The sequence below is a fragment of the Fundulus heteroclitus genome, chromosome 3 (genome assembly GCF_011125445.2).
Source record: "Fundulus heteroclitus isolate FHET01 chromosome 3, MU-UCD_Fhet_4.1, whole genome shotgun sequence".
Classification (NCBI taxonomy): domain Eukaryota; kingdom Metazoa; phylum Chordata; class Actinopteri; order Cyprinodontiformes; family Fundulidae; genus Fundulus; species Fundulus heteroclitus.
This window is the reverse complement of record NC_046363.1, coordinates 1977207-1992436: the sequence shown is the minus strand read 5'-3', so window position 1 is coordinate 1992436 and position 15230 is coordinate 1977207. Positions and strand designations below refer to the sequence as shown.

Below are 15230 nucleotides of genomic sequence, written 5' to 3'. Positions count from 1 at the left end.
AGGTAAGTGTCGAAACGTATTCACAAACTCTGAGTAGAAGACTGGTTGCCTTTGATTTAAGCCTGTTGTAGTTACCAATACTCAGATGATTGAGAATATGCATAGGCATATTTTGAATATACATATTCATTCACACTGGATTCTTTTGTAACCCTGCGGTATTGTTGCCAAAATTCTCACTTTCTAGTACACAGAAAGATAAGGGTGTTTTTTTTAGTCATGCAACTGTTCAAAAACCTTTTACATGTAAAAAGTAATGACTCTTCTGAATTTAAATTTGCTGAGCTCTAAATAATTTTAACCTTTTATCAAATTTTAAATAAAAAGCATCACTAAGATGTTATAACAGATAAAACTATAAATATGGAACCTATAAAAACACACAAACAAACAAACAGTAAAAAGGACAAAAGCATACAAGAGGAAGGGGTAAGGAAAGAGAAATATTACATAATGGGATGGAGAATAAAGAACAGAGATAAGTCTGGAAAGACAATAATTTATCCATACTTTTTCACTCTTATCAAGACCTTTTATTGGAGTGCTTGTGTTACTTAATAAATAACGAAGCCAATGAGAGTGTCTTCCATATAATATCAAACTATACGTTGTGTCAACTAAACAGATCACATTCTGCTGGGAATTGTTCAACATTTCTGCTTTGGTCAAGTTCTAAAAATCGAAACAACACACATTTTGCTGACAACATGATCAGGTCTATAATAATAAACAGGTTGGAATTCTTCAGCAGTTAAATGACCGATTGAAACTTTCCTTTCTTTAGATGAAAGCAATTAAACCCTATTTGCTTAAAATGTCCTTAATACTCAGAAAACTCAGTCAAACTGGCCCATGCGTACAGTGGATTCCACTTACATCAGCAGCACAAAGTGGACCAGTGGAATATAGACTGCTGGACATCAGAAACATGCTGCAGCTGCAACAAAGTAAATAAACATCTGATAGAAAAACAACAGCGTAGAGTCAAATATAACGACCGCTTTAAACGGTCTAAAGCTCTGCCAACATTTCTCCTGAAATAAATTCTTTGTAGGTCAGGTCTTCCTCCTCACAGGGAAAATAATATGACAGAATGGCCATCATCTCTATGCATGTCTCTAGCCACACTGGATGTCAGCATGTCATGTTAATCAAGGGTATTTTTTTGCATTATTTGGGTCATTAATTGCACTTTCACTGAATGTGTGATTGCGAGGGTTAAAGCTTTAATAATACAATGCACCCTGTTCACAATGAGATTAGCCTCACTCATTAAAAAAGCATTAATTACCTTCCTGAAGAGGCACAGAGGGGCTTTATCTCAGCTGTTTGTCGCCTTGAAACTAATCATTTCAATTACTGTTAAACTAAAAAGCAACACCACAAGTTCTTCATTATTTAATTATTTTGAGCAAACTTCAATAATTACAAATAGTAGACGAATTAAAAACCTGCTGAAATAATTTAAAAAATGAATTTTGTTGAAGTGTTAGAATAGCTGACACAAACTACAAACAATGAAACTGAAATGTTTAAGATAGTGTCCAGCAACCAGCACACTCCATAAATATGCTCATAGTACCTAAAATACAGGGAGATTTCTAAAAGTCTGGGAACCACAAGATGCGCAAAAACATCAGACAGCCACAAAAGCCCTACACTACAACCTGAGTGGAGCATCTGTGACTGTCCCAGTACCAGACCAGACCACACTGCTGGTGTTTCAGTATCAGCTCAGCACACATGCTTCAGCTGTTTTGTTGGTTCACTTTGCTCCTTCCTCTGCAGCTGTAATCATCTCTGGCTTTGTAGAATTTAAAATAATGAAACATGAACATAACACTGTTGATTTACCCATAGATATGTAGCTCCTATTTAAGTAACCTGCCTATAGAGTAGCACTTAGCCGTAGCTGCACTTAAGTCATCTGGTGACATTATTTATAAGGTACGTGCAATACTTTTTAATACTTCTTGTCTGGTTGTCTGTGTCTTTTAATTATTTATTTTAAAATGTTTCATGAATGTTGATACATTTTTGTTTGGTTTTATACTTGCACACTAAAAATTTAATTCAATTTTCTTGGACTTGTACAATGACAAAGACATTCATTCATTGACTTACCTCATCCAGTTCAGAGATGTAGACTGGCCTCTCCTCAAAGCCAATAGGCATGGGGTCATTGGGTGGAATCTCCACCTCTTCATACATCTTATTGTTTTCTCTGTGGATTCCCTCTGGTAACAGCAGCTAAATGTCACAGACAAAACAAAATAAAACAATAAAGACCCCATAGATGACCAAGACACTCAAATAAAAAAAGCTTTGGAAGAACATTCTGTGATAAAATATTTTATGAGTATCTAGGACATTCCTACAGTGCCTTGCAAAAAGTATTCACCCCACATGGCATTTTTCATGTTTTGCTGCTTCACGACCTGGAATTAAAAATGGATTGTTTGGGCATTTGCATCATTCCATTTACAGAACGTCCCTATAACTTCTAGAGTTTTCTATTTTTGTCATTGTGAAGCAAACAACAAACAGGACAAAATAACAGAAAACAGCAGGGAGCATAATTGTTCACGCCCCCTAAAATCAATACTTTGTAGAGCCACATTTTGTGGCAATTCCAGCATCAAGTGGCTTTGGCTCAGTCTCTGTGCTCTCTAGCTTTATGCTTTAGCGAAATTTACCCAATCTTACACACTAATGTGCACACATTCATAAACCAATATACAGATAACTAGGCAATAGCTTTTTTCTGGTCCCCTCACATAAATCCCATCTCTATGGAGTATATGTCTTATTGTGGTCCTTGGACAGATCCTCCAATCTCTATTTTAGGGCAGGGAGGGGCTAAGCCCATTGTGGCAGCTGTTCACATGCATGTACATGCACACTCGCGCATGTACATGCACGGTCCACCCCGGCAATGTAAAAAAGAGACTGGAGAAAAACAAAGAGAGTTGCGGCAAGAAGTGCCAGGGTAATTTGATGTGGTTTCTCATTGATACCCTGATTGACTAAAAGCAATCAGTCCTCTCGGAGAGTTCTACTGCATATCCCTCCTTTCCCCAAACAGATTTTATGGGAACAAACGGAGGGTGCTACACATTATCAATCTAGCTGGTCAGGTTAGGATGCGCTGGGAGAGACGGAAAAGCTACAAAGTGACTCTCCACCGGCCTCAGCAACAGATATTGGAAAACTAACGGCACAACTGGCCGAGTTAGAGGGCAGAGAAAGGCGTTTGATTCTATGCATCAACTGATTCATAGAGAAAGCTGAAAACTAGGGACCAATTTTGTTCCTGAGGTGAGTACTCCCGGAGATTTTAAAGTGCGAGTTTGAGGGCAGTCTGGAGATGGAACTTGCACACAGGTCATTGGATTAGTTCTATGAGGCATTCTTACAGAAGAGTTGTGATGTTATATGCATGGGTTAATACAATGGGGCTCGAAAGGGCACGTGAGATTGCAATGCATTGTGGGTGCGTTTGCCATTTTTTGCAGCAAAGGCTTATTACATTGCTGATTTGGATGCTGTACTGTGAGAGCTAGAGATGCAAAGTGCTTGAAAAATGTACCATATTTAAGAGATAAGCAATAAACTGTACCAAGACAAGCTAAACTCTTCTGTGATGGTTTGTTATCTCTAACAAATCTCTAGGATCCATGGGATTGGTCCATATGACCATGATAAATGGACAAAGGATTTACAGTTAGGGACAAAAATATTTGGACAATGACACAATCTTAATGATTTGGGCTCTGCATGCCACCACATTAGATTTGAAATGAAACAATTACAATGCAACTGATGTACACACTTTAAGGTTTAATACAAGGGGTTGAACAAAAATATATGATTAAAAATGTTTATACAAACACTCCTCATTTCAGGGGCTCAAAAGTAATTGAAAAAATTAAACATAACCCTAAGTAAAATGTTACTTTTCAATATTTTGAATGACCCAATCATTCATTTGACAGACTCCCTGTGATTTCAGTCGAATGAACACAATGCTGATATCTTTTGTATCAGATCTGTAGATGGCTCCATCCAGACTGATCCTAAAACAGTGAATTCTACTTTTGCCTCATTCTATAAATCACTATATAGTTGAAAGGACGTATTCTCCCAATCAGCATGTAATTCATTTTTAAACTCGATACAACTATCCTGTTTGTCTGACAACAAATTTAAGGATAGAGCAGGCTATCACTCGACAGGAATGTGAAATGGCCTTGAAGAAGATGAACAGCGGCAAATCACCCAGCCTCGAGAAAGATTCTCCCAAAAGTATATACAACTTTATGGCCCGACTGATGAATATGATTCGGTTCTCAATGACCACAGGAAACTTACTAAGCGATGTAAACTCTGCAGTAATAAACATCCTAAGAAATGGAATGTTCCAGCTACAGGACCATCTCACTGTTAAATGCATATATTCAATGGGGAAGTTTGCAGCAGTCAAAACCTGGGAGACTCTCATAGTTTGCCTCCAAAGAAAGTGCTCCATGACCATGACTGTTTGATGATCTAGACACGGAGTGGAATGGAGGAGGGTTAGGTTGTCCTTTGTGTTTCGTATGGGTATGGTCTCATTGAATTAACCTTCCGACTCATAATTCCAACTTTAGGGGCTGTTTCAGTTGACATTTTGAGTTGGAGGTCGGAAACTCTGACTACAGAGGACAAATGAAATGCAGCATAATACCCTTCCTGCCCGGTCAGTGAGGTTTGGTGGGTGGCACTTTATTGGAATGTCTGTTGTGGTACCATAGACTTTCCCTTTGAAGACAACATATTTGATGGTGCTCCAGTAGAACATCAAAGATTTGGATCTCTTTTTTAACCCCACCCTCACTTGTACTTCTTAACAACTTTGTCTCTAGCTTAGTGATGATGCAGCCTCTGGGGCCTTTCAAAAAGGTGTGTTTATACTGAGATCACTGTAGTAAGGTGGACTTCATTTCACCATTTATGTGACTTTTGAAAGTAATTGGAGGCACCACAACTTTTTAGGGCTTTTATAGAAAAAGAGGTGAATGCCTATGCATGTACACATTTTCTTCTTTTTTCTGGTATATATTTTTCTCATTTCACTTTACCAACTTAAGACTATTTTGTGCAGATCCATTACTTAAAATCAAATTTAAAAAAAAACATGAACATTACAAGTTGGAATGTAACAAAACAGGGAAAAGCCAAGTGGTTAATACTTTTTGCAAGGCACTGAATGCAGAACTGAATGCAGAACTGACTACAGTGCGATATGGTTAAACTAAAACAACACTAGCCACATCTATTTGATTAAAGAACAAAGCTCACTTTTCTTTCATTCCAACATGAACTGGAAAGCTCCTGCAATTTCTTTTTTGCAGGTGATAAAACTGGCTTTCAGGTATGTGTTGAAAATCATAACTTTAATAAATAGCCATCATGACAACCTAACAAGGTGAGTACTGTTGCAAAGTAATGTTCATACTGAAGTGACAAAGCTCTGTACCTGTAGTTTCATTGTTAATCACACAGAGATATTGAAACAGAGCAGGAAGACCATGGTAGAAACATTATAGTGGGTTTAAAGCTGACTCTAAGGATGTACGATCTTGTGGGACAAGATCCTGCAATGTTAGAATGTTGCAGTATTACTAGTCAAAATCTCTTCTGTGAAGTGCTGCCAAGTTGTTGTCTGCATTTACACAACAGGTCAAAAGTTGAAAAGGAAGATTAAAGTGGTACTAATAGATAATCATAGTTTTAATCATATACATTGCAACAAAATACAGATGATTCTGAAAGTCACTTATAATGAATTCTAAGTCACCTACCTGGCTTTAGTAACAACATGGCATACATGTAATATTAAAAACTGTAACTTATTATTCAGTTGTTCTACAAATGGGCATGGGCCGGTCACTGGTTTCACAGCATACTGCAATATGAAAAAGTCACCATTTCAAAATCACAAAAAATCTCTGTCATATCGTCCCTGGGGCATAAGTGTCCTCGCAGAGAAATTGGAGGTCGATCCCTCAGGTCGTGTGCTACCGCAGTAACACGACCCCCTCCCCCTGTCCTCCTTTGTATAGCAGCTCAGGTTCTGTGATGGCTGAAGGAGGTGAGCGTACCGGTACTGGCACAAGAAATACATTAGACAACTGCAACTGATAAACTGGACTATTCTGCACTGACTTCAAAGCAGTATAACTTGTAAAACCTTTAGTTGTGAAAAGAAAAAGATAAGGGGTGTGAACAAACAACCTTGTCGCACATTTTAGATGTTCCAGTAATTAACACATATCTCTCTACCTCAAAAGTGTTGCTCAGGAACTTGGAAATAAGGTTATGTGAAGTTATTATCGGTAATAGTTCTTTTACCTGTACTAGATGGACGAGATATCAATGTGAGCTTGTTTTAAAGTCAATACATCTTCAGATTGGTGTTGTGCTTTCAGCCAAGAGAGAAAATAAAATAAGACTGTAATTTGGAAGAATGAAATGTGAGACTTTTACAGGCATCAGCGGACTGTTCTCAAAGAGGGGGGGATGGGAGCAAAGAGAAGAGCTGATCTGAAGTCGCCCGCTGCCACCTGTGCAAGCCCTTGAAGGAAGCCTAAGGAAACACTTCTGCCATGCAGAGTTCCCCATGCTCGGCAGGCCGAGCGCAGTCCATTGGACCAGTGTTAAACCGGAGATTCCAGCTGTGAGTCACAGACCAGCTGCCCCGAACCATCTTTACCCTGAAACAACTTCTTCCAACCAGACGGCTCAAAGTCAACCGAACTGACACAGAGGCACAGATCTGGCAGAGAAATAAGCAGGGAAAGATTAAACAACTACGAGACCTGGAATGCACAGGGACAGGTCATGCCACAACTGAGGCAAAAATCCAACAGTTTACTCCATTTTGTTGAAGCTGTAGAAGACTGGTGTCAGCAAATCTGGCAGATCGATACAGTGGGCAGGCTTTACCAATCTAACATCACATTGGAAAATGGATCTTAGTTGGCTGAAATAAAAAGAACCAAACGTAACAACAACCTCATGTGGAATTGCAGAAATAGGGGACACTTTCATTTTGTGTTGTTTTAAACTAGTTAGGTCACCTAAAATAAATGATAAATGTCTGATTGTCTTCTTAGTAATTACCTCTTAGGATTAATTAATTTTGTACAAGTTCACAGTGATATGAAATCTTCTAGTTAAGATAAGGGAACTATTACTGATAATAACTTCACAATAACCCTGAATTGTAAAAAAGAAAGCTATAATCAGATTTTTATTTGAAAAGGAAAAACTCTCACCCTGGCCCCTCCAACAAATGCAGGTGCTTTGGTTGCTTCTGCATAGCTGTCATAGACATTCGGGTATCGGATTCGTTCATAAACCCATTCCCTGGTTAGGAGAGGTTCATAACGTGCATTCAGCAGGGCCTGCTCTCTGTAAAAAAAAAAAAAAAGAAGTTACAATTTACAGTAAATGCTGGGACAGGATAAGAAAAGAACTACAAAAAACTGATACTGGTCATAAGATCGGAAGTTTGTTGGGGATGCTCGATTCAATCTGAGCTGTTGGCTCGGGGGCCCAAATCACAGCACTTTTGAAGTATGAGTACTGGAAGTCAACGGGGAAACTTGGCTCCAAATAACTGTTGTATCCTGCTCTCTGTGATTTAGTCAGCTATGAGATCTTTACTTTACACCTCGTTGTATGTTGCTCTCAAACATCGACATATTTAAAATAAACAGACGGGTCTTAGCCCGGTGGCGCTTAAGGTACGCTGGGGGAAACCCTGGTGTCTGAAACACAACTGCAACTCTGAAGTCCGCCATTGCTGTTGTTTGTGTGATAAGGGAGCGGCGAGGCCAGTGTATAGCCGGTTATGCGAAAAGGGGTTTTAAAACAGAGCCGTCATGGGGGCCGTTTCAGACCTATGCACTTTGGGGGCAAATCAACGTAGTTGGTTTCATGACGACTTCGTCTGGATGGGATCTTCTATCTGGCCAAGGAGCTCCATCCATCCATCCATCCATCCATTGTCTTCCGCTTATCCGGGGGTCGGGTCGTGGGGGTAGCAGCTTCAGTAGGGAGGCCCAGACGTGCCTCTCCCCAGCCACTTGGGCCAGCTCCTCCGGGGAAATCCGAAGGCATTCCCAGGCCAGCTGAGAAACATAGTCCCTCCAGCGTGTCCTGGGTCTCCCTCTGGGTCTCCTCCCGGTGGGACGTGCCGGAACATCTCACCAGGGAGGCGTCCTTACCAGATGCCCGAGCCACCTCAACTGGCTCCTCTTGACGTGGAGGAGCAGCGGCTCTACTCTGAGTCCTCCCCGGATGACTGAGCTCCTCACCCTAAGGAGTTAAATAGAGTCAAACCTAGCTTCACCTGGATGGGGCCTAATATGGCCATTGAAGTGATTGGTACTGTCCTCAATTCAGCTCAATGTTTGGGTCACTGTCACATAATCCAAAAATGTAAGAAATTATACCACATGTGCTGGTCACATCCTCCAAAATAGGAATTGCTGAAATGCCACCTTGGGAGATGGGTCAGGGTGTTAGGTGTTAGAAAGATGAAATCTTAGGCCACATCCTGTGTTTAGTGTTGGTTTTTCATGTTTAACGTAGATGCTTCTTTCACTTGTATTCCCTGTCCAAAAATATGCACATTCTTGTCTTCAAACGAGTGTCCCTTGTCCTTTAGATATAATTGAACCACTAATTCTTGACCCAATGAGATTGGTCCTCTGTGTTGGCCATCCTTTTGAGTAGCAGCATTTTAGTGGCTCCAATGTAGAGCTCTGAACATTCCTCATGAAAGTGGTCCTATACACCACACCACTGAGCCTTTGTTTGGAGGTTTTATCCCTCAGATGAGCCAGTTTCACTCTGAGTGTGCTGCTGGGTTTAAGATGCACCGGAAGATAATGATTTGAAAATATCCTTTACAATTTTCTGGATACTCTAGCTAGGGTTTCCATAAAGCTTTCAAACAAACCTTATTGAAAGACAACTCATCAGTATAATATATAGTTCTCTTGAAAAACTATTTCTTCAACAGACCAAAAAACAGCCAAAATAATTTTCTTTTCCTAATAAAACCCTTCCACCTCATCCATTATTTAAGAATAAATATTCCTGCCGATGGATAATTAATATGAAGAGGCGAATGAGAGGCATTATGCTTCTCTCTACAATGGCTTACCTTACCACTAATCATTTCCTTCACATTGCACTGAATTTGACCATGCTAAGTTTTTAATTAAACAGATCACTGCTCTTTTCTGTCATCCCCTGAAATTAAACTTTCAAAATAATCTTCCACAGGAAAATATGTGTGACGGGCTGCAGTCATTGTGTTGTTTTTTTATTTGCCCGTTTTACTTTCTTTGTTGGATTTTTGTAAAGCTGCAGTCATGTCATGAAAAATGCAGAAGCTTGTCGTGTTTGTTGCTGACTGCTTAGAGGACAGGCAGAGATGGATGGATGGAGAACAAAGACAATACAAAGGGGAAAGCGAAAGTTTGGAGATGATGTACCGCTGAGCTCTCATCTCTTTTGGGTCAAAGGTCACGACAACCTCTGAGGAGTCACCGTCATCCGTTCCTTTGGCTCTCTTTTTCTCTTTCTTTTCTTCTCGCCGGTAAATTTTCATCATTTGTTTCTCCTTCTCCGATTGGATGGTCACCTGGCAGCCGTAGGCAGGCTTGGTAATTTCACCACTGACCTTTCGGCTGACATCTGGGAGACAGAAAAACAAAAATTGTAAGAATGTACAGCAGATTATCAAACACTTTAACCTGCAATGGACTTAATGATTGCATGCCTTTAACTAAAAGTTCAATTGAAACAACAGTGTTTGCCAGAAAAATACTGATAAATTTAAAACATGTTTTGCGCTATTGTATTGCAGATACAACCACAAAATGTCTACATGACCTTCATGCAAGAAGAACAACCTCGGCATCATCAAGCATCAACAGGAAAAATATCTATTCCAGCTGATCACACAGAAGTTCAACCAAGATAATAAGATTGACTTTTCTTCATTATCATTTCTCATTTCTAGCTCCACTGAACATGGGGTGGCACTGCATGGGTTAATGTTCCCCACTGCAGTCTCCTCTGTTTTAGACACAACAGCTCAATAAAGGGTAGAATTGCTCTTGAAAACAGATGAGATCTGATGATTGCACCAGGGCCTGGGCTGATTGACTGAATGATTTCTTCTTTATCTCGTCTAGTGGCTCTACCTACTGCACAGCTCCCTGCTCATTCTAACAGCTCTCCTCTTCCTGTCACTCTTAGCCTCCCTCCCATTACATCTCCAACTCCAAACCCCTTTAACTTTGTCACCCTCTATGCACCAATTCCTCTGCTGAGCCATTCTCCATCCTTAGCTATCGCTCTCTTAGAGTACTAATGTGCCTTCTTTTGTGTTTCTAACAGAGATTGCCTCCAAATGTGCTGGATTTTCATTTCCACAAGTGATCATGGTGGTATAATTGCAGTCAAGAGCACCGCCAGGATGAATAACGTTTGTCTACAAGCTGATATGTTGGTGTTTTTTACACATTTGAAGCTAGTCTTTCAGATCATTATGATATTCCCAGGGGTAATTGTACAATCCAATTTCACATCACTATGTATAACACCAAAATGTTCTAGAGACTATAAAGGCTGGGAAGCCTTACACTATATTGCCAAAAGTATTTGCTCACCTGTCCAACTTATTGGAATCAGGTGTTCCAATCCCTTCCATGGTCACAGTGTATAAAATCAAGCACCTATGCATGCAGACTGTTTTCACAGAGTGAAAGAACGGGTCGCTCTCAGGAGCTCAATGAATTCCAACGTGGAACTGTGATAGGATGCCACCTGTGCAACAAATCCAGTCATGAAATTTCCTCTCCTAAATATTTCACAGTCAACTGTCAGCTGTGTCATAAGAAAATGGAAGTGCTTGGGAATGACAGCAACTCAGCCATGAAGTGGTAGGCCGGAGCGGGGTCAGCGGATGCTGAAGCGCATAATGTGAAGAGGTTGCCAGCGTTCTGCAGAGTCAATCACTACGCACCTCCAAACTTCATGTGGCCTTCAGATTGGCTCAAGAACAGTGCACAGAGAGCTTCATGGAATGCGTTTCCATGGTGGAGTAGCTGCATCCAAGCCATTCTTCACCAAGTACAATGCAAAGCGTTGGATGCAGTGGTGTAAAGCACGCCGGCACTGAACCCCAGAGCAGTGAGACACATTCTCTGGGTGACGAATTGTGCTTCTCCATCTGGAAACCTGATGGATGAGTCTGGGTTTGGGGGTTGCCAGGAGAACTGTACTTGTCTGATTGCATTGCGCCAAAAATTACCATACCCACATGCCTATCTGAATCAAGTAGATCCCCTGGCCACAAGATACATGAGCGACAGCTTCGAGTGATTATCATTGTACGGGAGAAAGCTGATTATAAATAAATTACTTGACTGCAGTGTTAATACAGTGGCAGACTGGGACTACCAGGAAATTCTCCTGTCGCGGTCTCCCTCATAGTCTCGCATTCTCTTCTCTACCTCGCCTCTGCTCCGGTCAGGCTCTGCTCAGAGCATGGTCCTTGAGTGGACCTTCTAACATGTGAATGAGTGCTAAAGAGCCAACTAGCAGACTGAGCAGCGGAGATCAGAGAAACTTGCCCCATAAAGCCCAGGCAATGAAAACATAAACATCCGTGGCACTTATAACTCAGCAGTCACAAATCAAAAAGCCTCTTCCCTATTAAACCTCCCAGTTTGGTCCTCGCATTTAGCAGAGAGAAGTGTGATGCTGTGGCTCTTGTTCATCATATAATGCCTCCGTGGAGCAACACCTGTCAATCACTGACGCTATGAGCAACGTGAAATAGGTCAAGATTAGTCGTGAAGTGGCGCTGAAAAGTTGATATACAAAACAAAGCCCTCCAGGAAAGTGCATCAACAGACTTAAAAATTTGTACTAAAGATGAACTTAAGCCAGATGTGCTAAAAATGCAGGGGAGTGAAAAGATTATAGTGTTGAAGAAAATAGTTTCTGCAGAGATTACTCAGAGTGAACACTATAGGTTTCTAAATACCATAGCTTTACAGTTCTTTATTTTTTTAGGTTCAAGTTAAGTGTGTAGGTTATTTTGTAGCAAGAAAAGAAACTGTGACTTTGTTATAGTTCACCTTATAGGTTATACACTGTATGTTGTTGCTGTATATTATGCTGGCCATCTGAGAATAAAAATCAGCAGATTAGCACTGTAGTGATATATATGTATATTTTTCATAAAAATTCCAACCCAGCAGTTGAAAGTGGGCCACTAACTCCCAGCCCACTTTTTCCTCCCCTGTCCAGCACTGAGTACTGGAATACTTTTTTAAAGACTTTTGCTCTCCATATTCATCACAAGTATCACTGCACGAGTGTTTTATTTTTAGATGTGTTATTGTTCGAAACTTAGGAGAATTACCCCAGTTTCTGAAAAAGGGGGAATAATTTACATTTACATACACTTTACTTCAATGTCAACATAGTTCTGTAATTTTTTCACTTTTTAACTCCATATTTATTTTTAATTGCTCTAAAATATTATTACATGCATTGGTATACAATGGCTGTTCATATGGACAAAATGTAAATAAATTCTAAAACATAGCAACAGATTCGCTTAAAAAAATTTTTTTTCTATTTTTTTACAAAATAAATCAATATTAAAACATTTAAATCAATATCAAATGGCAATTGAACGGAATCTTGAACCCCTCAAAAAAAAAAATCTAAATCAAATCAAACTGTTAGGTTCTTAACAATACCCAGCCCTAGTGTGGACCACCCCACACATTAAACCCACCACTGTCAGAACCCTGTACAGAATTTACTATCCTTCCTGAGACAGCAACTTAGAAAGTTTAGTTTAAAATAAACTGACACTTGTCTGTATATTCAGAACCTCCTTACTGGAAGACCACACCAGTTTACAGTGGAAAAAAAAGCATTGCCAACACCATGATGCTGAGCACTGGGTTTTCACAATGATGTGGGCCTGGTTCATTTCTGTTCACAATGTTGGCATGCGGGTGTAGGTACAAATAAAGGAGATGATCAGTTCCTCAGAGTACAGATCCCTGATGTCCCCAAATTGGTTAATTCTTGAGGGTACATGGACAAGAATACGTGGCTTTTTTTCATGTCTGGTTTGGGATGACGTGGCAGCAGGACTCTGCCTCTGTGAGTCTCAGTTTCAACTTGTGTTTAAAGTGGCATTATACACATCTGCTTTTAAACTGTGTTAATAGGCCAAACAAAACCAGAGCATTGCTAAATGAATTAATCCCTTTTTTTGGAATATCATCATGTTCATAGCAAGGAGAAATAATATAATCAAGCTATTCTGTGAAATCTGACAATGTGAAAGGAAACATACTCGCAAAAGAGAAAAACAACATTAGATCTCCTTTGGCTATTGCTGGAAATGTCACATAAAACCAATAACATTGAGCAGCATTTTGTTGCATGATGGATGGAAGAAAAATGCGCAAAAACAGAACATACATAGCTACACTGGACCCCCGAGGGTTAAAAGAAACCGGCATAAAACAGGCATAGAGATAGTATCTGAGAAGAAATAAAAACAAAATAACAGAAAACAAAACTTCTAACCAAAAACTTCATCACATTCAACAAAGCCGTGGTGGCGAGAGTGGTGAAAAATTCCATCTTTATGTAAGACCCCTGCTGTAATGTCGCAGATAAGAGGCCCATAAAAAGGACAGAAGGGGAAGCTGAGAAGGTCACAATATTTCTACCATCTGTGGAGGGACTGTACTTCCAGTACTTTTAATACCGTCCAGGTGGGACTACTGAGGGACAAGCTGAAGCTGTCAGCAATGGACCACCACCTTTCCCAGGAGATAACGGACTACCTCACTAGCTGCCCAGAGTATGTGAAGACAAAGGGTTGTGTCTCTGACAGGCTGGTCTGCAGTAGGGTTACGTTACCGTACAATATGGATTGTTACCGTATATATGTATATATATACATATATATATATATATACATATACATATATATACATATACATATACATATACATATACACATATATATATACATATATATACACATATACACACATATATACACATACATACATACATACATACATATATATATATATATATATATATATATATATATATATATATCCATCCATCCATCCATCCATTTTCCAAACCGCTTAATCCCTCATGGGGTCGCGGGGGTTGCTGGTACCTATCTCCAGCATTCACCGGGCGAGAGGCGGGTACACCCTGGACAGGTCGCCAGTCTGTCGCAGGGCAACACAGAGAGACAAACAACCATTCACGCACACACTCACACCTAAGGACAATTTGGAGAAGCCAATTAACCTAACAGTCATGTTTTTGGACTGTGGGAGGGAGCCGGAGTGCCCGGAGAGAACCCACGCATGCACAGGGAGAACATGCAAACTCCATGCAGAAAGAAGTCGTACTGTTGAACCCAGGACCTTCTTGCTGCAAGGCAACAGTGCTACCCACTGCGCCACTGTGCAGCCCATATATATATATATATATATATATATATATATATATATATATATATATATATATATATATATATATATATATAAATAAAGACAATTGGCCTAAGGACTGAACCCTGTGGTACTCTACAAGTGACCCCATAGTTTGAAGATTTATTATTAACATGAACAAACTGGAATCTGTCAGCCGGATGAGAATTAAACTAGCCTAAAGCTTTTCCCTTAATCCCTACAGTATGTTCAAGTCTATTTTATCTTAATTTTGCTTAGTAGTTTAGTCAAGTTTCACTAGCCTAGTATAGATGATTTGTTGATTGAAATATAGTGTTAATTCAGATAAACAGCATTCTATAGTGGTGTTCTCTGGATGCTTATTTATTTATGTTAATAAATTCTTGAACTTGAAGAGAAGTTGTCACTGATTTATTCCATATGTGAAGAAGAATGCCAGTGCTCAAATCACTCTTTCAACTATTTTCCTAATTTCAGCTGTTTGTGCTAATATTCACCGGACAATATCTAACAGGCCGAGAGTTATTTATTAAACATTAAATAACTTAAAACGGTGCGTAATGGCACAACATCCCGCAATGGAGAAATTCGGACAGTCGCACACAACTATAGCAATGAGAAAAAAAG

General features: G+C 39.8%; 1 protein-coding gene across 2 annotated transcripts in view; it reads right to left on the bottom strand.

Annotated features, from left to right (window-relative positions):
- Positions 1–798: 798 nt before the first annotated feature.
- The window catches only part of LOC118558187 (activating signal cointegrator 1 complex subunit 3-like), a 92405-nt gene continuing 77973 nt past the window's right edge, over positions 799–15230 (bottom strand). The window contains exons 6-9 of one of the 2 annotated variants that reach the window (XM_036128650.1): positions 9552–9753; positions 7320–7455; positions 2125–2250; positions 799–937 (exon numbers count right to left, since the gene is read on the bottom strand). In XM_036128650.1, coding sequence (XP_035984543.1) covers positions 878–937; positions 2125–2250; positions 7320–7455; positions 9552–9753 — 524 coding nt within the window. In that variant the 3' untranslated portion in view covers positions 799–877. The remainder of the gene's footprint in view (positions 938–2124; positions 2251–7319; positions 7456–9551; positions 9754–15230) is intronic. The other variant, XM_036128661.1, reaches the window with a different exon arrangement.